The following is a 20,409-nucleotide window of genomic DNA, read 5'->3' on the forward strand; positions in this document are numbered from 1 at the left end:
AAAAAAAAAAAGATTATAAATTCATCTATTTTTATCATCTATTTCATCTGTACAAAATGAAATGACGTGGCATGATCCGTGAGTAAAAACATGGCAAATCGACGGTCAGTTTGGTGGAGCTCAGTATGTTTACCCTACGCTTGTTCACGTCAAATCTATTTTAATTATCAATTTCTCACTGCCCCTCTTTCGTCTCTCTCCCTCTCTGAAAAACCCTAATTCAACACAACACAGTCTCAACACAAGACAAGCAAAAGGGAAGCAATCCATATCATTCGGATTCGGATTCGCTGATTGTATGCAGTCAATCAGTTGTATGTATGTTAAGCTGACTTTCAGTAATATATGTTTGTTCTGGATATTTTTATTGTGAAAAAACTCCTTTTAAATATAATATACTACAGCGTATAGCCGTTCGGCTATAATAAGCCGATCCGGCTATACCTTTTTGACACATGGCGCCAACTCCCTCTTTTTTATAAAAATAGTATAGCCGCCCGGCTACCGTTTTGACACGTAGTGCGGAATCGCCAGGCCCTTTTTACCCCCCCAAAAAAAAAAATTATAGCCGGTCGGCTATACTTGTTGTTTTTTCTAAAGAATAGTAGAGCCGCTCGGCAATAAAGTATAGCCGAGCGGCTGGACGTTCCCTCAAAAAGTTGTTCAGTTATCATTCCCTTTTGTGTTTCCGCAAATTTCTATTAGCATGCAGATGGCAACAGGGCATCCATCTTCTCGACTTCTGTACATCCATATATCTCCTCAAGTTTTGTTACTTTCTCATTGAGTGTTTTCTGTTGATCTCCTCGAGTTGTGTAACCACCTCCTTGAGTTTTTTTTCCCAGTCCATAAGTATTTTGTTCGTCTCCTCCTAGATTGTTTTCATCTCTTTTCTGCTTGGGCTGAAGCCCTAGCTCTGAAACCTGCAATCCAAATGGCAATGTGAGTTTCACTCATTTGATAATTCTGGGCAAGTTCCAGTGTTAATGCCTTCCTCTTCTTCTGTTAAGAACATATGAGTTCTTCCCATATAAGCTATCATATTCTATTTTCAACAAAAATACCAGAACCCATGTGTCAAAATTGATGTCCTAACTTAAAAGTTATGTTCCTTCATTTCCATTTGCTTCACTTGGACCTCTCCAAGGTTTATTTATCTTTATCAAGAGCCAAGCAGTTGCATGCTTTGATTCTCAAGACCCATCTCTCCCACGACCCATTTTATACAACTAGAATCGTTAGATTCTATGCAGTCAATGGTGACCTTCACTCTGCTTGTAAGCTGTTCGATGAAAGTCCCAGCCAAAGCGTCTACCTTTGGAACTCCATAATTCGAGCCCACGCTCAAGCCCACAAATTTGAGGAAGCATTTTCTCTGTTTACTAAGATGCTTAGAACCGAAATCAGACCTGATAACTTCACTTATGCTTGCATTATACGTGCATGCTCTGAGAGCTTTGATTTGGAAGGACTGAAGCTTGTCCATTGTGGAGTAACAGTTTCAGGGTTAGGATTGGACTCTATTTGTAGCAGTGCACTTGTTACAGCTTATTCAAAACTCGGCCTTGTTGATGAAGCAAGTAGGGTGTTTTATGGGACACCACAGCAGGATTTGGTTTTGTGGAATTCTATAATTTCAGCTTATGGAAACTGTGGACGTTGGGACAAAGGGTTGCAACTGTTTAGTGAGATGAGAAGCATGGAGATGATGCCGGATGGATACACAATTGTTGGGTTGCTTTCGGGTTTATCGAATTCCAGCTTGATAACTATTGGCCAAGGACTACATGGTCTTTGTTTGAAATGTAATTTAGATTCTAATGCTCATGTAAGCAGTGTCCTTGTGAGCATGTATTCAAGATGCATGTGTATGAACTCTGCACATGGAGTTTTTAGTGGTTTGTTCCAGCCAGATTTAGTTACATGGTCTGCTTTGATAACTGGGTATTCACAGTCTGGGGATTATGGTAAGGCATTGTTCTTCTTCAAGAATTTGAACATGGAAGGTAAGAAGGCTGATTCCATTTTGATTGCCAGTGTGTTGGCTGCTGCTGCTCAGATAGCAAATGTAGGGCCTGGCTGTGAGATTCATGCTTATGTTCTTCGACATGGACTTGAATCTCATGTCATGATTTCCTCTGCTCTCATAGCCATGTATTCAAAGTGCGGTTTCTTGGGCATGGGGACTCGTGTGTTTGAGATCATGCCAGAAAAGAATATTATTTCCTACAATTCATTAATATTGGGTCTTGGTTTGCATGGACTTGCCTCTGAGGCCTTTAGAATGTTTGATGAGATACTGAGAAACGGGTTAAAACCTGATGAATATACTTTTACTGCTCTCCTTGGTGCGTGCTGCCATGCTGGCCTTGTCAAAGATGGCCGTGAAATTTTCAGAAGAATGAAGGATGAGTTTTGCATTCAACCTAGAACAGAGCATTATGTTCATATGGTAAAACTTCTTGGGATGGAAGGAGGATTGGAAGAGGCTTACAATCTAATCTTGTCCTTGCCAGAACCAGTGGACTGCGGCATTTGGGGAGCCCTGTTATTGTGCTGCGATGTCTGTGGAAATTCTGAGCTGGCAGAAATTGTAGCCCAGAGGCTCTTTGAGAGTAGTTCCGAGAAAGGTGCTTATAGGGTCATGCTTTCTAATATATATGCTGGCGATGGGAGGTGGGATGATGCAAAGAAGTTGAGAGATCACATGACAGAAGGCAAACTGAGGAAGATAACGGGGCTTAGCTGGATTAAAGGTAGTGAATTATTGTTTGATCAAAATCTTCCTTGTATTGGGCTATAAACATCAATTCACAAGCTATCTTTGTTACGAATACGAATGATAGATTTCTTTTAAAGTACTGAAATTTGAAAAGGCCCTTACTTTCTGAGATAAGCAAAATGGTTTGGAATCTTGAATTGGTTTTGTTTGTTTTAACTTCGCGTTTTATCATCTATAACATCAACTCCTCTTATGGCCTGATATACAGACTCCATTGTATGAAGAAACACAAATATACCAGAAAGCTTATAACTTTATCCTTTCACCCGCATTGGCTCACCCCTCCATCTGAGCTTCTCCAAACTTTATCATATCTATATATTTCTTTACCGGTGGCCAATTGTTGCACCATAGATATGGTAATAAATGATATATTTGGCATGTGCCTAATTTTGTAATTCTCCTCTCCACCATCAGGTTTTAGCCGTTCTGCTTGATCATCCAGTAAAGGCAACAAGTCTAACTGCTGCAGTGTGGTGGCAAACTGCAAACCTTCAGGTAACATCCTCTGCCACATGCAGACAACTGTGCAAGTGGAGGAATTTCAAGCTAGGCAGTGCTCCCTCTTCAAGTTGCGTCCAGTACTCAAGAACATGATAAGCAAAGCTGAGAACCTTGAGCTTGGGAAGCCCACCAGCACTACAGAACTCGTTCCCCATTCGTTTTACATCATAAGCATTCCAAGGGGTCAGATTTTTCAAGTTGAGTAGCAGATGAAGTACCAATTACAAGTCCTCAGACGTATGAGAGTTGCCTAGTCTTAAATTTGTAAGCCTTTCCAAGGAACCAAATGAAGTAGGTAGCTTTTCTAGGACGTCTTCTAGGCTAAGCTTTTGAAGAAATGGTGGAGGTGAGAATGAATCCAGGAGGATAAGGTTTCCCTTGTTGAATGCGTGTTTAGCTTCGAGAGACAAGGAAGGAAGAGCCGGCATTTTTGTTATGGAGACAAATAGCTCACTGATATTCTCTTCAGCCACATCCATCACTCCAAGTCTTCTGAGCTGTATCAGGTTACCTAATTCTTCAGCAATTCCACCACCAGCATGTATGGCTATGAGGGACAGAAGATTTTTTAAGCTTCCTATTCCTGCAGGTAGCTTCATCCCATGAACATCTTGGAATATGCTCTTGAACATTTTGAGGTGCCTCAACCTTACAAGATTGAGTATCTCATCCGACAAGGCTGTTAAACACCCACACCATCTGATATTGAAAGTTTGTAGTGCTTTTAATCTACAGATTCCCTCTGGAAGCTCAATAATATCTGTGTGGTTCAAGCCAAGATACATGAGGTTTATCAGGTCTCGCACTTCATCTGGTAACCTTTTAATTTTGGTGCCTTCTAGATATAGCACCCTTAAATAGTTTGTACCATTAAACTGTAACCAATTACCATCATAGCGAAAATGACTATGATTTCCAACAGGGGCAAATAAGTAGGTTGAAGTTGGAGATTGTTCAAGTGGGATGAGAGTTTTGTGATGTCCGAAGACTCCAAACAAATTAAAGCCCAAACAGTTGGAAAGGTTCCTTCTTCCAATTGATGAAGACAAAATTCTCAAAAAGGAGATGGGAGCTGCAATCTAGTCCCTCTGCAAGGGCGGTCGTCCTTAACTTGAAGCATTCCATGGCTGATCAATTCATATATATTTTCTTCTGCTACATCCTCCATGATCTGCCCTGCGTTTGTTTGTACCAGTCCTTGGGCCACCAGTAACCGAATAAGTTTCCCTTTCGGAATCCAGTGGTTCTCAGGGAAGATGGAAAATTACATTAAGCATTGGAAAAGATAATCAGGTAAATCTCCGTAGCATAATTGCAATGGAACAGATGAAGAAGAAGCTGATGTCTCACCTTCTTTACTCTCTTGAGAGTCTTTGTTTTCTTCCATCCCTCCTTCAATGGTATTTGAACTAGCCATAGAGTTCTAAAAACTGTGTTTTGCATTTATAGACGAGAAGATAGCAATATATAATGGTTAGAGTTGTCAGACCTTATGTTATAGGGTATGTTAAAGTCCAGCGTGTTGTAGTCTTGTAGAATAATTTCTAAGAAAGATTCAAGGAGAGCAAACAAGGTGACATATACTACAAAACATAGCATATATATCCAAACTAAAATTACGATGTAGAGTCTAAAGATGCTACATGATGTGACTTTGTGATGGTAGCAGATGCTTGTAATTTGTGATGGTTGAGCTTTGTATGGCAAGCAGTCTGCTTTTCTTGCTATACAAACAAAATCCTCCACACTGATCTTGTAAAGTAGATTTAATATATACTTTTCCATGTGAATAAAAATCGAAGAAGATGAGTGCATAAATTTATGAAATTATCAGTTTTATGAATCGTTGGTTTTTATGCAGTCAATGATGACCCTCACTCAGCTTGTAAGTTGTTTGAGTAAAGTCCCCGCCAAAGCTTCTAGCTTCGGAATTCCTTTATTGGAGCCCACGCTCAAACCCACAAATTTGAGAATGCATTTTCTCTTGTATGGTCAAAATCTTCTTCGTTTTTTAGATCATTGAAATGCTTTGCAATATTGGATTGTTGAGTGCTTGTTCTTCCTTCTGGTTTTGTAAGCAGCTCTGTGGTGATGCATAAAGAAGCCCAGAGATAGCTAACTTGTAAATTGTAATCACTCTATTAGTTTAACAAAACAAATCAGCTAACAAACATCAATCTGTTTTCCTCAACATTTATCTAACTGATGGTTGCAAACGAAAAAAAAGTTTAAAAATTGCATACATAATAGAAAACACCAACTCCTTTTATGGCTTGATAAATTGTGTGGAGAAACACATTATTTTAGAAAGCTTGTAACTTTTATCGTTTCACCCACATGGGGATCCCTCTCCCTGAGCTTTAACGACTTCTTCCACCATAGACGTGGTCATCAATCTAATCATTGGAATGTGGCTAATTTTGTAGTTTTCCTCTCCACCATCAGGTTTCAGACGCTCTGCATGATCATGCAACAAAGGCAGCAAATCCAAACGCTGCAGTGTTGTGAGGAACTGCAAGCCTTCAGGTAACATCCTCAGCCTCAGACAATTGCGTACGTAGAGGTGTTTCAAGCTAGGTAGTGCTCCCTCTTCAAGTTCTGTCCACTCCTCAAGAACACGAGAAGCAATGGTGAGTTCCTCGAGCTTGGCAAAACCACCAGCACTACAGAACTCTTTTCCTATTTGTTTTCCAGCATAAGCATGCCAAAGGCTTAGATTTTTCAAGTTGGGTAGCAGTTGAAGTACCGAAAACTGGTTCTCAGGCATGTGAGAGAATCCTAATCTCAAGTTTGTTAGCCTTTCCAAGGAACCAAACCAAGAAGGTAGCTTTTCTAGGACGCCTTCCAGGCGAAGCTTTTGAAGAAATGGTGGGGGCGAGAATGAATCCAGGAGGACAAGTTTTCCCTCGTTGAAGGTGTGAATTGATTCTAGAGACAAGGAAAGAAGTCCAGGCATCTTAGTTATGGAGGCAAGTAGCTCACTGATATTCTCTTCAGCCACATCCATCACTCCAAGTCTTCTGAGCTGTATCAGGTTACCTAATTCTTCTGCAATTCCACCACCAGCATGTACACCTGTAAGGGTCAGAAGATTTGTGAAGCTTCCTCCTATTCCTGGAGGTAGCTTCACCCCCTGAACATTTTGGAACCAGTTCTTGTACATTTTGAGGTGCCTCAACCTGACAAGATTGAGTATCTGGTCTGGCAAGGCTGTTAAATGCCCACACCATCTGATATCGAAAGTTTGTAGGGCTCTTAATCTGCCGAGTCCCTCTGGAAGCTCTTCTATATCAGTGTGGTTCAAACCAAGATAGATGAGGCTTATCAGATCTCCCACTTCATCTGGTAACCTTTTGATTTTGGTACGCTCAAGATCTAGGACTCTTAAAGAGTTTGCACCATTAAACTTGAGCCAGTTACCATCGTCTTGAGAAAGATTTTTCCCGAGCAGGAATAAAGAAGTAGGTTGATGATTATTCAAGTGGGCTAACTGTTCTGTGATGTCTGAACAAACGAAAGCCCGAAAGGTTGCAACATCTCCTTCCTCCATTTGTTGAACACAAAATTTTTGAACAGGAGAGGGGACCTGCAATCTAGTCCTTACACTAGAATGTTGCTCCTTGAGTTGAAGCATTCCCTGGCTGATCAATTCGGATATATTTTCTTCTGCTACATCCTCCATAACATGCCCTGCTTTTTCTTGTATCAGTCCTTGGGCCACAAGCAACCGAATAAGTTTCCCTTTGGAAATGCCATCAGGGAGGATGCAACAATACATTAAGCAGTTTTGAACGTAATCAGGCAAATCTCTGTAGCATAATTGCAATGGAAGAGATGAAGAAGAAGCCGATGTTTCCCTTTCTTCATTCTCTTGGGAATTTTCGGTTTCTTCCATCTCTCCTTCTATGGCATTTGAACTAGACATAGAGTTCTAGACACTGTGTTTTGCATACATAGAAGAGAAAGAAGAAATATATAATGTTATAGGGTATGGTTAAGTTAAAGAGTACAAGTTAATATGCTTTGCCGTTTGCGAGGACAGCAACAAGAGGTGGCGGATAACACAAAGCATATATTTCCGAACTTGTTTAACCATGAAGAGTTTTAACAATGATGCATGTTGTGACTTTGTGATGGTTGAGCTTTGTATGCCAATTGGAAAGCAGCCTGCTTTTCTTGCCTACATATACAAACAAATCCCCACATCTTGCTACGACATCCAAGCTCTTGTCACTGCAGAAAATGCCAAGAGACTCGTTATAATTTGTAAAATTAGATTTAATAAAGAAATTTCATGTAGTAAAATGGAAAGAGAAGGTGAATTAACATTTTATTTCACTCAATGGCTTCCCTGCCGGCCTGCCTTCTTGTCATGCAACACAAGGCCCAGCCGGCGGTTCTTATTAAAGGCCACAACACCCAGACTCAGCAAAGCTCCAGCCATGGGCCTGTATGGCCCTTGCATAACTGGCCTTATTCTTTTATTTTGATTTAAGTTTGTCAACGGGTATAGTTTAGTTGGTTGAACTCTTTCATCTCCACTTAAGAAAGCAGAAATTCAAAACCTTATGCACCTAATGAATATTTGTATAAAACTCCCATTTCCCAATAGTTTGTTTTTAAAAAAAAAAAAATAAAAATAAAAAAAAAAACCCGTAAAACTGAGTATAAGGATCAATATATATTTATATAAGGGTTGGATAGAAAGTCAAACATAACTATTTGTCGGGAAAATGATTGATTAGAAAGGGTTGAGTAGAAAGCCTAACATATCTACTTTAGGTTTTATTGCTCATTTGATTGATGATCTTTAGGATTCAAGTTCATCATTTTTCAGCTCTATCAACTGCAGCCCATTATTAGGATCATGTTCATGCACCTGATTACCTTAACTAAAATTATGTTTCATTCAAATTACACCCATCCCATCCTTCTATCTTTGTCAACACAATGCAAGCAAGCCCTACAACGTTGTGTGTTCTTTTCTTTTTTTCAGCTGATAGCTACTTTACCCATTTGACCAAATGGATTTGATGATATAACAAAAACATCGTCTCCCTTCAAAAACTTGAAAAAAGGTTCATGGACACTCATCCAAAATAGTGTTTTCCCATCCTAAAAAGCATGCATAGTATTTCAACCTAATTGAATAATCCAACGAATGATAAAACGAATTAAGTATCGGCCAATAAGAAATGCTCTAATGATTATGGCTCCATAACTAAATGTAAAAATATTCAAGTTAGGTATTGCACCTCCTCCATTGGCCCCATAAGCCACATGGTTTGTATGTGGAGAATCCCGGCAGGCTTTCAAAACGTTAGTCTCCCTTAGAAAAGAAACTCACGAAAAGATAAGATAAGTGAGTGCTTCCGGAAGGGTTAAAAGTGTTTCTGATAATAAAAAACGTTTCTTACATCGTTTGGTAAAAAGTTTAGAAGTGCTTCTGGGTCACAAAAGAGCTTTCGAGAGAAGCATGTGCTTTGTGCTTCTTCAAAAAAGCATTCCCAAGTGTTTTCCATGAAGCACTTGGATTTCTTATGAAGATTTCAACATCTTTAAGTGCTTTTACTAGAAGCACTTGTGAGCGGAAGTGTTTTATAAAGAAGCAGTCGCAAACGAGCTTATTAATTGAAAAGAAAAAAAGAATATGGAAATTTGTATGTATATACTATATATAACCAGAAACTGGAAATTAATTGGAACCCTTATCCTGGGGAAGAATGGTTGGGAGTGATTGGGACTAACAACAAAATAGTCCAAGAAAACATTTCACTCTCAAGGCCCCGCCAACTTGGGGAGGCTATACATGTAGGTTTTCTTTATAGCAAACCTCCTTTTTATGGTAGTTGCTTAAGTATTTCAAACATGTTTTTATTTAGTAAAAGTTTGACCATTAATTTCTTAATGATCTTAATTGCTTATACATGCATTATAGATATATGTATACATCTTATAGCCTAAGGATTAGCAAATTAGGTTGTGCTGGTCGCAATCATGTTGTCAAGTCCATTTGTCACAAAAATCTGGACGGATCGATTGGCTGAAAGCAACCCCTGCAAACCTTGGACCAGCCTATTTCACTTAGAGCTGTATATCTTTAACTCATGATCATCAGTCATGACATGCATGGTGATGGAGTTGATGGTACCAGATCAAATTACAGGGCGCTAATTAGTCCATTGGGTGCTGACAAGTTTTTTGTTTTTCTGTTTTCCTTTTCTTTTTGTTCATATCAAATAAATAAAAAATTCAGCATGCAGAAGAAATTGATGAAATGTGTGTTCTATCTCATGCGACATGAATTTGAAAGAAGTAAGCCCATTCAACCACTTTCAGCAAAAAGGAGCAGCAAGTAAGGTATAGAGAATATAAAAAATACCCTAGTTTCATAGATCTTCTTCTTCTTCTTATCTTTTTTTTCTTTTTTTCTGGTTAGCAACAAGTGAGTTGATAACAGTAACTCAACTGAAGCATCGGATTATCATGGAGAGGCAGCTGTGATATGACTCTGATAGGATTGAGGGAGATGTGATATTCAACCAATATTTACAAATTGCAGTGCGAGTAAAAACCATTTTGTCGGGCTCCATTATTGCACTGTTTGCTTTGCGATGCTCGATACATCGGATTTTCAAACAAAAACGCAAGTTGCAGTAATGGACTATGTATGCCCTTTTAAGCCAAAATTAATCTCCAAATTAAGTATCAGCAGATGATATTTTGAAGATCAAGAGAGATTGATGGAATTTTTATTTAATACCTTGCTTTGGCTTCATTTAATTGCCCACATACACTACATTTCGTTTTAGTTTATGAAATTCAATGTGGAGTGGGGATTAGGGATATATATCATTATTTCATATTGAATGTATCTCCTTTTTATTTATACAAACGATGTTCTACTTTAATTTAATCTAAATTATGGGAAGGGGGGATTCAAACTCAGATACATGGTGGGGAGCACATCCAGAATTAACTTGGCTAAGCCCATATCTGCTAATATACCTCGTTAATTAGTTTGAGAAAATGCATGTTGCAACTAGAAGGTCTATTTTAGTGTATCTTTATTAAATAATTAATCAATGTTTAATTTTGAATGTGTAGCTATATATGTATATGTTACCTGAATGTGCATGAGATAAAAAAAATTGGGGGTGGAATGAAAAAAGGGAGACATGGTCATCCCCCTGATATTATTGTTAGATGCAGAGTCATAGTCATTCTTTTTTAGTGTACGTCTCCCATTTATTACTTTGTCTTTTGCCTTCATTCTTTCTCCCATCCACTAAATACTCTACTCTTTGCCTCTTACTCTCTACCATAACCTTTTATCACAGAACTTTCAGCTGCTATATAGCTACTTCTCTCTTCTCTCTCTCCCTCCTCCCTCCAATTAGGGTTTCCACTTTGAGAGAGATTATCATATCTCCCTTCCAGAGACAAATCTGTGTTACTCCTTCAATTGGCTAAGGCTAGGTAACTGGCTAAGAGGCTAGCTACTAGATATAATATCTATATATATCTTGGAAGGAACAAAGAACAGCTACAGGCTACAGCTCTTAATTTCTCGCAAGAGCTCCTCCACAAGGGAAAAAGGTAAAATTCCCTTTTTTCATAGCTTTCATCAGAGAGACATAGATCCCAGGTAAACATGTGATGTAGCTTGTCCTTTCTATGTTAATTATTCCTTAATTCCATTCTCTCTGCTGCTTTCTTTTTTCTTTTGAGGGGGGGCACAAGGCTGAAAAATATATACAACAAGATCCTTGAGCTTAGCTTAACTTAGACTTTAATTTCCATGTTCTTGGACCTTTATATATCAACAAAAGATGTGTAACCACACCTATAATGGGCGAGTTGCACTAGCTAGTCAGATCCAAGTTTAACTGATTAATTTGAGAAGGATGTATATATGATGCCTATGATGACCTTTTTATACATAAAATTGCTATAATTTTGCTCATGCATCAATTCTTCAAAGTGGCTGGGGATGGTGTGGGAGGAGAGAGAGAGAGAGAGAGTGGAAAAATTATATAATTAGAAAAGACAAAATTGGAAACCAAAATTAAGGAAACATGCAGATGGCCCTGCAGGGGAGAGCGATCGAGGCATAGCAGCTGTGATGAGAGCATCACATGTGAGAATTCATTTAAATTTCTTTTTTATATAAAAAGATGGGAAAAGACAAGATGATGAGAGCCAGAAAACAATCAAGCGAAGAATTTTTAGATTCAAGAGCTAGCATGATATGCATGAGTTAATTATGAGTTTTATACATACATATATGTGTGTGGGAGAGAGAGAGAGAGAGAGAGAGAGAGAGAGTACAGTGACGAGATTGGTGGTAATTTTTTTTCCAAATTAGTGTCTGATTAAACTCCAGTAGCTAAGTATATGTGTGTGTGTGGTTCTGATCTTCCTGCACTAATCAAAATTATCTTGATGCCTCCAACAATACACACGCACACACACAAAAACAGTTGCAAATATATTGTATACTATTTTTATAATACAGACAAATTAAGGATTGACTTACAAAAAATGTTTGATGTGGTGATAGTGTGTTAATTTGTTCAGAGATTAGCTTTGGTGTGCAGTGAAAAATCAAAATGGCATCCTCCAGCTCCTCCTATAACTCTCCCTGTGCTGCCTGCAAGTTTTTGAGGAGAAAATGCATGCCGGGTTGCATTTTCGCACCTTACTTCCCACCGGAGGAGCCCCAGAAATTCGCCAATGTCCACAAGATCTTTGGGGCCAGCAATGTGACCAAGCTTCTCAACGAGCTCCTGCCTCATCAGCGAGAGGACGCCGTGAACTCCCTGGCCTATGAGGCGGAGGCACGTGTCAGGGACCCGGTGTATGGGTGTGTTGGAGCCATTTCTTTCCTCCAAAGGCAGGTCCAGAGGCTCCAGAAGGAGCTTGACTCTGCCAATGCTGACCTCATCCGCTATGCCTGCAACGAAATCACAACAGCAACGGTGTTGCCTCCGCCTGTTTCTTTACCAACAGGGCTAAATTCGGTGATTCAGCCTAATATGGCTCCTCGGAGAAGGTCGGTTGATCATCATCCTCATCACCAGTTTTACCAACAAATAAACAATGCTAGTACTACTGGAGGAGCTTTCTCAGCTCCCTATCTTCCATGGAATGATATTCATAACCGGTCCGGGGACATTAACGAAGGAGGAGGAGGAGGAGGAGATGGCAGAATGTGAAGTGAGATTTGAGACCCTAGCTAGCTCATCACAATAATTGACAGAGGTAAATAAAACCCAATTTAGCTAGGGTTTGGTTTCTGATAGCACTCTATTGGTGGTGTCAGGCAGGTCATGTGGTGTTATACATATATATGCTTATTAGTTGTAGATGTACTCAGTCAGCAGGGTCTCTAGCCTCACGTGTAGTGGTTACACTACTCTTCTATATATAATTTCGTGCGAGCTATATTTATATATAGCCAGATGGCTTTAGTAATCTCATTGTTTCCAAGTATATAATTTGGTGGGTTCAGTGCTAGCTATATGTATGTATATACCTAAATTATGTCAACCTAAATAAGCAGAGAAACTTAGTTGCAAGGGGATAACACTATTTTACTATTTTTGGCCAATAACGTTATATCATATATATGGAGAAGTTATCACTCGTATTATAGAGTTATTGGTCGACGATTACAAAATAGTGTTATTCCTGTTTTACGCAATTGTTTCTCTTGAATAAGACTTGCCCTCAGATCGATGGAGTAGATCTCTTAATATTGTGTCATAATGCAACTGTACATATGAAGTATAAATGAAGGCATGCGCATGCGCCATGCGGGGGTTGACATTCTTTATCTGTCTCTTAATTATATAAAAACATACAATATTACTTGATCATATACACTAAAGAGGATTCTTTTTCTTTGTGGTGTGGCTAAGTATATATAGGGGCTTAGTCCTCTTTTCACCCTATATATTCTCACCCTTTACTTCTGCTGCTTTAATTGCATGTTTTGATGAGGACCACTTTACATATATATATTCAATTTAAATAATTCCAGAAGCTCATTGATAGCCGCTGGTTTGCAATATTAATTAATAAAATAAAATAAAAATAAGTTAACCTAGCTAGCTAATCATGGTCCTATTCATCTTTTGATCACAAGTTTCGTGAATGGTATCGATGGCGAAGCTGGCTTGAAACTTCTCTTAAACATCAGTTAGCCTTTTTTACTTTATATTGGAAAAACAAAAAAATTTAATAACCCATTCAAATTTTATAATTTAAATTATAAAAAATTAAAAAAATTAAAAAGAGGTCTGCAGAAGGAGAAACAGTGTGTGTTTCAACCTTTTGTGAGTGCATATATATTCTAACTTGTTTGAATTCTAGTGTTTATCATGTACTTGATTGCGTGAATCTGTTTCTCCTAATAAATATTATTTCATATATATATATATATATATATATATATGTATGTATGTTTGTGGGAGTATAGTTGCAGAGATATCTGAAACAGTACAATCTACAGTCCATTCCTCATTGGATCCGATGCATAAAGCACTGTAGTTGTTCCATCTCCAACGACAGCCAAGTATTTGTACTGTACCCAAAACTTACCGGACAACACAGTGAAACCTTGGATATAAATATATACTTTTTATGATGCTCAGGTCAGGTTACGCTATAAAACTGTGTAATTCGGGTTAATTCCAGACAAGTAATGAAACCCAGCGAAGGTTAGGGTTTCATTAATATGCTTCCAAGGTCAGAGGGGGTGACTTGAACTTGTGCAGATTAAGCGTTTGAGATTAGACGAAACATTGTGTGAGATTGTGCCTGAGGGAGAAAGGTGACTTTGATTTGAATTTCCTTATATTCTTCGACTTCCCTGTCTAATTCTATTCATTCCATTGATATGTTTTTTTCCTTCTTTTTCGTAATCTGTAGCGGCACCAAACTTTCATCATTCAAAAACACGCACACCATCTTTCCTGTTTCTCTCTTCACTTTTGTCAGTCCTCTCTCTCTCTCTCTCTCTCTCACTCACACAGAAAGATATTACACTCATACAAATCAAGAAAAGTTAAACCTGTCTTCTATTTCTCTCTCATACACACAATTCACACACACACATGTACATAGTCTGAAAGAATCGTATCTGGATCTGGGTCAGGCAGTGGTTCTAGTGAGAGTCAAGTCCATTGTCCTCCAATTATTACTATAGTGCCTCCTCTCCTCTCAGCCAAACCCTCCTCGAGATCGCAAAAATCCCAAAAGCCTCACCTTTTTCTTCCTTGGAAAGATAGGAGAAACCAAATCCAATCTTCTCATCTCAATTCCACATCATATCTTATAGTCTTCCCCACTCCACCCAACAACAAAAAAAAACTTATATTTTCAACTTTACTTGATGCAGATACCAAATCAGATAAATCTACCTTATAAGAAATGTTAATATGTGACTGTAACATACACGGCACTATATGAATGTTATCAATCTACTTATATTATAACGCTTATAACGCACTATCATAATATTACAATCTCTCTTAAATCAAATACATACTAGGTTCTAGCAATATTGATATATTCAATGTCAATCAATCTTTATCCTTTTAAATACTCTTCCAAATGTTAAATATATATGTGTGGGGAAAAGTATGATACTGTGTCAACTGTGGATTGAGGGGGGCCTCTGCTGTGGTGGGGAACAAGTATGGCTTTCTGCAGTCGTTGTTTTTCTTGTTTTTTTTTGTGTTTTGGTTTGCAATAATTATTCATTCAGAATCCATCAACCCATCAATCTTCTTCTCTGCAAAGACGTGGAAAAGAAGCAATTGGAGCTGGTGAAATATGGCAGGAGAGGTTTATTACTATTTCAAGGGACAAGAAAGACAACATGACGTGGGGCTCCTATTTTCTGCCCCCACCTCAAAGTCTTTATGTTCCCACCTTAAATTCGTTCATGGGGCTTACCAAAGTACAGTGCTATATATATATATATATATATATATATCTTTTAGCAAGTTGCAAGTTTTTTTTCCCCAAGGTCGTCTTTCTTGAATGTTTGTCGACAATATCTATTTCTAGGTTTCCAAAACAAAATGTTATTACCTTCTGATCAATATATATGAACTATTAATTCTTATTATTAAACATTTGATTTGCTGAGAATTAATTGAACTTGTACATTCTGTACCAAAAGTATCGGACCTCTACAGAAAAATGGTAAGTTTTCATTCTTCTATCTTCTATTTCTCGGCACAATGTCGAACCGTTATTTACAGGAAGGAAGTAAGCAGTACAAATTACCACCCAAAAGCAACTCCACTACAACTTGTGCAACGTACCCTATTGCAGTCGTTATAAAAACTTGAGGTTGAATAGTTTTGGACATTTAAAAAGAGTGGCCCATGGAGTTAATAAACACTCAATCATCTGGGCTAGAACAGTGTACCTGGCTGTCTATGGAAATGGTGGAAGCTGAAAACAAATCTCTCTTTGTTTCCCAATGCCACTGTATTTGCATTCCTTCCCTTTCGTCCCCTTTTCAGTAAAGCTTTCGACCCCAAACAATAAATTAACTTGTATGGTCTTACCTAATTATGCAAACTTTTATGAGCAACATTCAAACTTGGTTGAATCGCTTTCTCTAAATTCTCCACTGATGCAATTATTGAATGCTTCTGTCAGAACCATATCCAATTTTGCTTTTGAAGATAACGCAACATATCTAACGGGGGCTGCATCAAATGGTTTTAAACTACAAAAAGAGACCCAAAATAAAAATTAGAGAAAGAGAAAACGTCAGATCCAAAGAACATGGAATATATATCACTAATTGATTGGCAATGATAATGCATCCAGCAGATTTAGCGCCGCTAGTGCATCATGATCTGAATCTAACGAAACACAAATTTTAAGATTGGCTATGTATAATTAGTAGTATCAAAGTAAGTTGCTAACTTTCTCCTATGCAGACATTCGGACGTTATTATCCCGTGGACGTCATGTATTTTATACTATCTCTTCATACTTTTTTCTCATGTATTTTATACTATCTCTTCATAGCATCCGATATCCGAATAAACGAATATATATATATATATATATATGTCATCACTTGACGCCACATGCACAAGTTCTAGAAAAGGTGTGGTATGTGGCTAACAACCACTGAATAACGTATATGTATATAAATTAGATCGACATCTTTATATTATTCCCTACAATGCTTGGCCCTGATATATTTATATTATATGATGAAAAGTGGTTCTTGTTTCAGATTACCAATGATGGTAGCCATGATGGTGGCCATTACAGCGATTATAAACAAACAAAAGATTATGGGTTAAAGAATTACATTCTGCCTTTAGGCAATCATTTGTCAAGTCAAATTGTATATCTTATACTAAGATATATATTACACAAGAATCCTAGCCGATATAAACTTTCTGAAGAATAAGTATATTTCGTTTTTACAAAGTATAACATATTGTGTAGTGGTGACCCCTTTCAAATATTATTATTTGAGGGGGAATTAGGAATACAATCTCTAAACCATATGTGCACAAAGTGTGGCTTTCGAATATATATATGGCCCAAATTTTGACTTAGGGAAATGAGGTGAGCCTATCAAGTTGCACGGTTCTAATAATATTCAATGCAGAGAGAATTTATAGCTTCAAATTTCAATGGGTTAAAGCATGACGACAAATATAATGTTCAACTTTCACTCTAGTGGTTTGTGTTGGCGAATCCTTACTTATAAGTTAGGATTTGGGTTCTTTAGAGTATCTTTAGAAGAGTCCCCAAATTTTAGCCAAATTTGAATTAAAATGACTAGAAAGCTATTATAGCAAACTACTGAAAGTAGTTTCCTCCAGCAATGTTTTCTACTTTGGCTAATCTCTAATATTTTATTATTTCTCTCTAATCCTCTCTAAATTAAAAGTTTAGTAAAAAAATCAAAAGGTAAGAGATGAGAAATGTCACATCTCAGGATCGGCTCCGTCGTAGCACGATATTGTTCGTTTTGGGCCCTCTTGCCCTCATGGTATTGTTTCTGGGAGCTCACGAGCAACTTCCCAATAGGTCACCCATCCCGGAATTGCTCTAGCCCCAACTCGCTTAACTTCGGAGTTCCCATGACTCCGAAGCCAGTGAGCTCCTAAAAGGCCTCGTGCTAGATGGAGGGACATGGGCACATGTATGTTACAATCCATCTCACACTAGCACCACAGAGATATTGTCCGCTCTCCCGTCACCCATCCTAGAATTGTTCTAGCCCCAACTCGCTTAACTTTGGAGTTCCCATGACTCAAGAGCTCCCAAAAGGTCTTGTGTTAGATGGAGACGGGCCTGTACATATAAGGCACATCACCCCCTCTCCATTGGTCGATGTAGGATGTTACAAGAAAAGGTTGTGTGCCTAGAGGAGAGAGAAGAGGAAGAAATGGAGAACCCTCAATTTCTCTCTCTTCCTCTTCCAAATATAGAGAGCCACCAAACTTAAATAAGGAGTTCTCCAAAATAGAGAGTCAGATAGCAAATCTGCTGGAGTTGCGTTTTGCCTCATTCTAGCCAAAATGGCTAAGAGTATAACAACTCTGCTGGAGATGCTCTTACTGTGTTAGGATTTTGGTTACTTACCCATTTATCTAGTCCTATTATAATTTAGATTTATTTCCTATTGTAATTTATATTTATTTTCTATTGTAATTTGGATTTATTTCATATTTTATTTAAGGTTGTACTTTTTTATAAATACCTCCATATTGTAGAACAATAAATATAAGCATATATGAGCATAGGTGAACATATCTGAATATTTGCCTTACTTTGTTTGACATGGTATCATAGCCTAGTTATCTTATGACATGTGTTTGCATTCTCCTTGCAATTTAAGTGTTCTCCTCCCATTCTCTTCAAGGTGGGAGGGGGAGTAAAAAAATATGTTTCTCTTTCCAATGGAGATATTACCTCTTTCTTCACTATGCCGAGAACCTCTTCTCTTCAGGGGGAGAAGAGGATTGAAGAGACGTTATGTCTACGTGAATTAGCTAAAGTTGATATGGAAGAATTTTTCATCTTTTTCAGCTACCGTTTCTATGGTCATTGCCGTGCCGTGGCCACTGAGGCCATCGTTGATGTTGCCTTTGTTTGCTTTGCTTTCAATTATTATGGTCATTGTTGATGATGTTGTTGTGTTTTGATCCGTCTTTACCCTACCCATAAACATTACCTATTTCCGATGCACTATGCATCTAACCTATAATCCTAGCCTGCTGCCGCCTTCTACCATATTGTCGTCGTCGCCTACCTTGCTATTGGCACTATGTCGCCATTCCACCATTCCGCCATCCCGCTATCGATTACCATGTCGAATGTTGATGCATTTATTTCTTCACCTGCTTCTTGTTCTACTTCATCTATTGTTTCTCCTACCCCTATTATGATGGTTCATATTGAATCGTCCACCAACCTACTCTTGAGCTTCAAATTGAATGGTTCCAACTATGCAATTTAAGCTTCAATGATTGAACTTTATGCTACTTCACAAGGAAAATTGGTTATTTAACTCGTGACTCTGATGCCCCATATTCCAAATATCCACAATTTAGAAAGTGAAAAATTGATGATATTACCATGAAAAGTTGGATAATGCGCACTAAGTAACCTAGTTTGTTGAATATGTTTCATACTTACCTACTGTCGTGCTCACAGAGTTTCTGTTTTCTGTTTTACCTATTGCCGTGCTCACAAAGTTTCGTGTTCTGCCTTACCTACTATCATGCTCAAGGGTTTCTATATTCTGCCTTACCTACTATCGTGCTCACACAGTTTCTGTGTTCTGCTTTTATGTGTTCTTCTATGTGCCTTATTTGTTAGGGTTTGCCCGTTTGTTTCACTCATGGTTTATGACAAGGTCCTCTCTATAGTTGCTCGATTGGTCAATGTTGAGTATGGTGTTATATGACTTGCTTGTTAAGTTGGGCATGCGAAATATCTTTGCCCCAACTTGAGGGGAAGTGTTGGCAAGTCCTTACTTAATTAGGATTTGGGTTCCTTACTATATTAGGATTTTGTTTACTTACCCATTTATCTAGTCTCCTATTATAATTGAGATTTATTTCCTATTATAATTTATCGTCAACAGTTTGTTTCTTCAAGAAAAGATTTTGTGTAGATTGTCAAGAATCTTAAGATACCTCTTTGCTGCAAGTTTTCCAAATGTAGTTCACACAATATCCTTACCAACACCAGCTCAGCTATACATTGATTTGAAGTAACAAGGAGTGATCGTTTTTTAGTACAAGCGATTAAGGTAGAGGGACTTACAGAAAAATTCATTGGGTATCTTGAGGTTTCGAACATTTGCTCACATAGGTGAAAATGAAATAGATCAACCAACTGAACTATACCCAACTGAGAAAATGAGTGATTGTTTGGAGAACATAATAGTTCATTTTATCACCATCAAAACGAAAGCTGTGCATGAAAGGAAAATCAAAACATAGGCTCAATCCATGTATGTCTGGGTTTCCGCTGAAGTTGGGCTTGCATATTGCCAAACATTGGCTCAATCCAGTACTATAATGGGCTGGCTAAGCTTTAGGAAGGAAGCGATCCAAATAATACATGTTTTTTCTCCAGCCGAGTCGGTGAGAGCCTCCCGGGTCTGGTGATTATATGATGAACACAAATAATTCTTTCATAACAATGGTTCGATCGAGTTTGCAAACGGGATGAAGCCTTCATACCATTCTTTTTATGAAATTGTTTACTGAATAAATTAATAAAACTGTTATATAATATGACAACGTTGTACCTTGGTTACTAGGTTTCACCATTGTTTTCTTTTTTTGGTTTATCATACTGGATATTCATTGCAATATTTTCACACCGATTAAGCAGAAAAACAAAACAGGAACACGCAAATTCTGAAACGCACACTGCCATTTGCATTTGCACCAAACAAACAACCCCCATCCATCTCCAGTTCACAAATCCAAAATAAGACACACAACCCAACAAAAAATTGATGATAACACTTGAACACTCACGCAAACCCTCGCTCTCCATGCATCCAACAAGTGTCCCCTTCCCTCCACGTGTCCCCTCCACCCTCTTCT

General features: G+C 38.1%; 4 protein-coding genes across 16 annotated transcripts; 2 read left to right on the plus strand and 2 right to left on the minus strand.

The window, feature by feature from the left end:
• The first annotated feature begins 328 nt into the window (after positions 1 to 328).
• Positions 329 to 7,083, plus strand: LOC103338164 (putative pentatricopeptide repeat-containing protein At1g64310). 7 transcript variants are annotated; one of them, XR_016122340.1, is made up of 5 exons: positions 329 to 2,756; positions 3,200 to 4,100; positions 4,209 to 4,579; positions 5,732 to 5,916; positions 6,084 to 7,083. XR_016122340.1 is itself a non-coding variant. In XM_008241356.3 (2 exons), exons 1-2 carry the CDS (start codon positions 1,106 to 1,108, stop codon positions 3,217 to 3,219), a joined length of 1,671 nt encoding a protein of 556 aa, XP_008239578.3. In that variant the 5' UTR covers positions 329 to 1,105; the 3' UTR covers positions 3,220 to 5,129. The 7 variants fall into 7 exon arrangements, 1 of the variants encoding a protein (XP_008239578.3); XR_016122343.1 differs by having other exon boundaries at positions 3,200 to 3,875; positions 4,022 to 4,100; positions 5,732 to 7,083; XR_016122344.1 differs by having other exon boundaries at positions 3,200 to 3,875; positions 4,022 to 4,083; positions 5,732 to 7,083.
• LOC148915338 (disease resistance protein RPM1-like) lies at positions 3,508 to 4,703 on the minus strand. The gene is made up of 2 exons (XM_089041889.1): positions 4,637 to 4,703; positions 3,508 to 3,965 (listed from the first exon to the last, which is right to left on the minus strand). Exons 1-2 carry the CDS (start codon positions 4,701 to 4,703, stop codon positions 3,508 to 3,510), a joined length of 525 nt encoding a protein of 174 aa, XP_088898015.1.
• On the minus strand, positions 5,553 to 7,211 carry LOC103338162 (disease resistance protein RPM1-like). The gene has a single exon (XM_008241355.2). The coding sequence runs from the start codon at positions 7,209 to 7,211 to the stop codon at positions 5,616 to 5,618; it is 1,596 nt and encodes a 531-aa protein (XP_008239577.2). The 3' UTR covers positions 5,553 to 5,615.
• Positions 7,212 to 10,538: 3,327 nt separating this feature from the next.
• Positions 10,539 to 12,786, plus strand: LOB (Lateral organ boundaries (LOB) domain family protein). 7 transcript variants are annotated; one of them, XM_089042053.1, is made up of 2 exons: positions 10,539 to 10,934; positions 11,874 to 12,786. In XM_089042053.1, the coding sequence occupies exon 2, from the start codon at positions 11,899 to 11,901 to the stop codon at positions 12,502 to 12,504; it is 606 nt and encodes a 201-aa protein (XP_088898179.1). In that variant the 5' UTR covers positions 10,539 to 10,934; positions 11,874 to 11,898; the 3' UTR covers positions 12,505 to 12,786. The 7 variants fall into 7 exon arrangements, with proteins under 7 accessions (XP_088898179.1, XP_008239313.1, XP_088898178.1 ...); XM_008241091.2 differs by having other exon boundaries at positions 10,539 to 10,885; positions 11,887 to 12,786; XM_089042052.1 differs by having other exon boundaries at positions 10,540 to 10,934; positions 11,867 to 12,786.
• The last annotated feature ends 7,623 nt before the right edge of the window (positions 12,787 to 20,409 follow it).

This window comes from Prunus mume, linkage group LG7 (genome assembly GCF_029339155.1).
Source record: "Prunus mume cultivar Tortuosa linkage group LG7, ASM2933915v1, whole genome shotgun sequence".
In the NCBI taxonomy this organism is placed as follows: Eukaryota; Viridiplantae; Streptophyta; class Magnoliopsida; order Rosales; family Rosaceae; genus Prunus; species Prunus mume.

Excerpts from the sequence above, each read along its gene's own strand:
- LOC103338164 (XM_008241356.3), top strand. The coding sequence starts at position 1,106 with ATGTTCCTTCATTTCCATTTGCTTCACTTGGACCTCTCCAAGGTTTAT. Across the intron at positions 2,757-3,199 it reads GGGGCTTAGCTGGATTAAAG|GTTTTAGCCGTTCTGCTTGA; the intron begins GTAGTGAATTAT and ends CTCCACCATCAG.
- LOC148915338 (XM_089041889.1), bottom strand. The coding sequence starts at position 4,703 with ATGGCTAGTTCAAATACCATTGAAGGAGGGATGGAAGAAAACAAAGAC. Across the intron at positions 3,966-4,636 it reads CTCTCAAGAGAGTAAAGAAG|CCTTGTCGGATGAGATACTC; the intron begins GTGAGACATCAG and ends GGTGTTTAACAG.
- LOC103338162 (XM_008241355.2), bottom strand. The coding sequence starts at position 7,211 with ATGTCTAGTTCAAATGCCATAGAAGGAGAGATGGAAGAAACCGAAAAT.
- LOB (XM_089042053.1), top strand. The coding sequence starts at position 11,899 with ATGGCATCCTCCAGCTCCTCCTATAACTCTCCCTGTGCTGCCTGCAAG.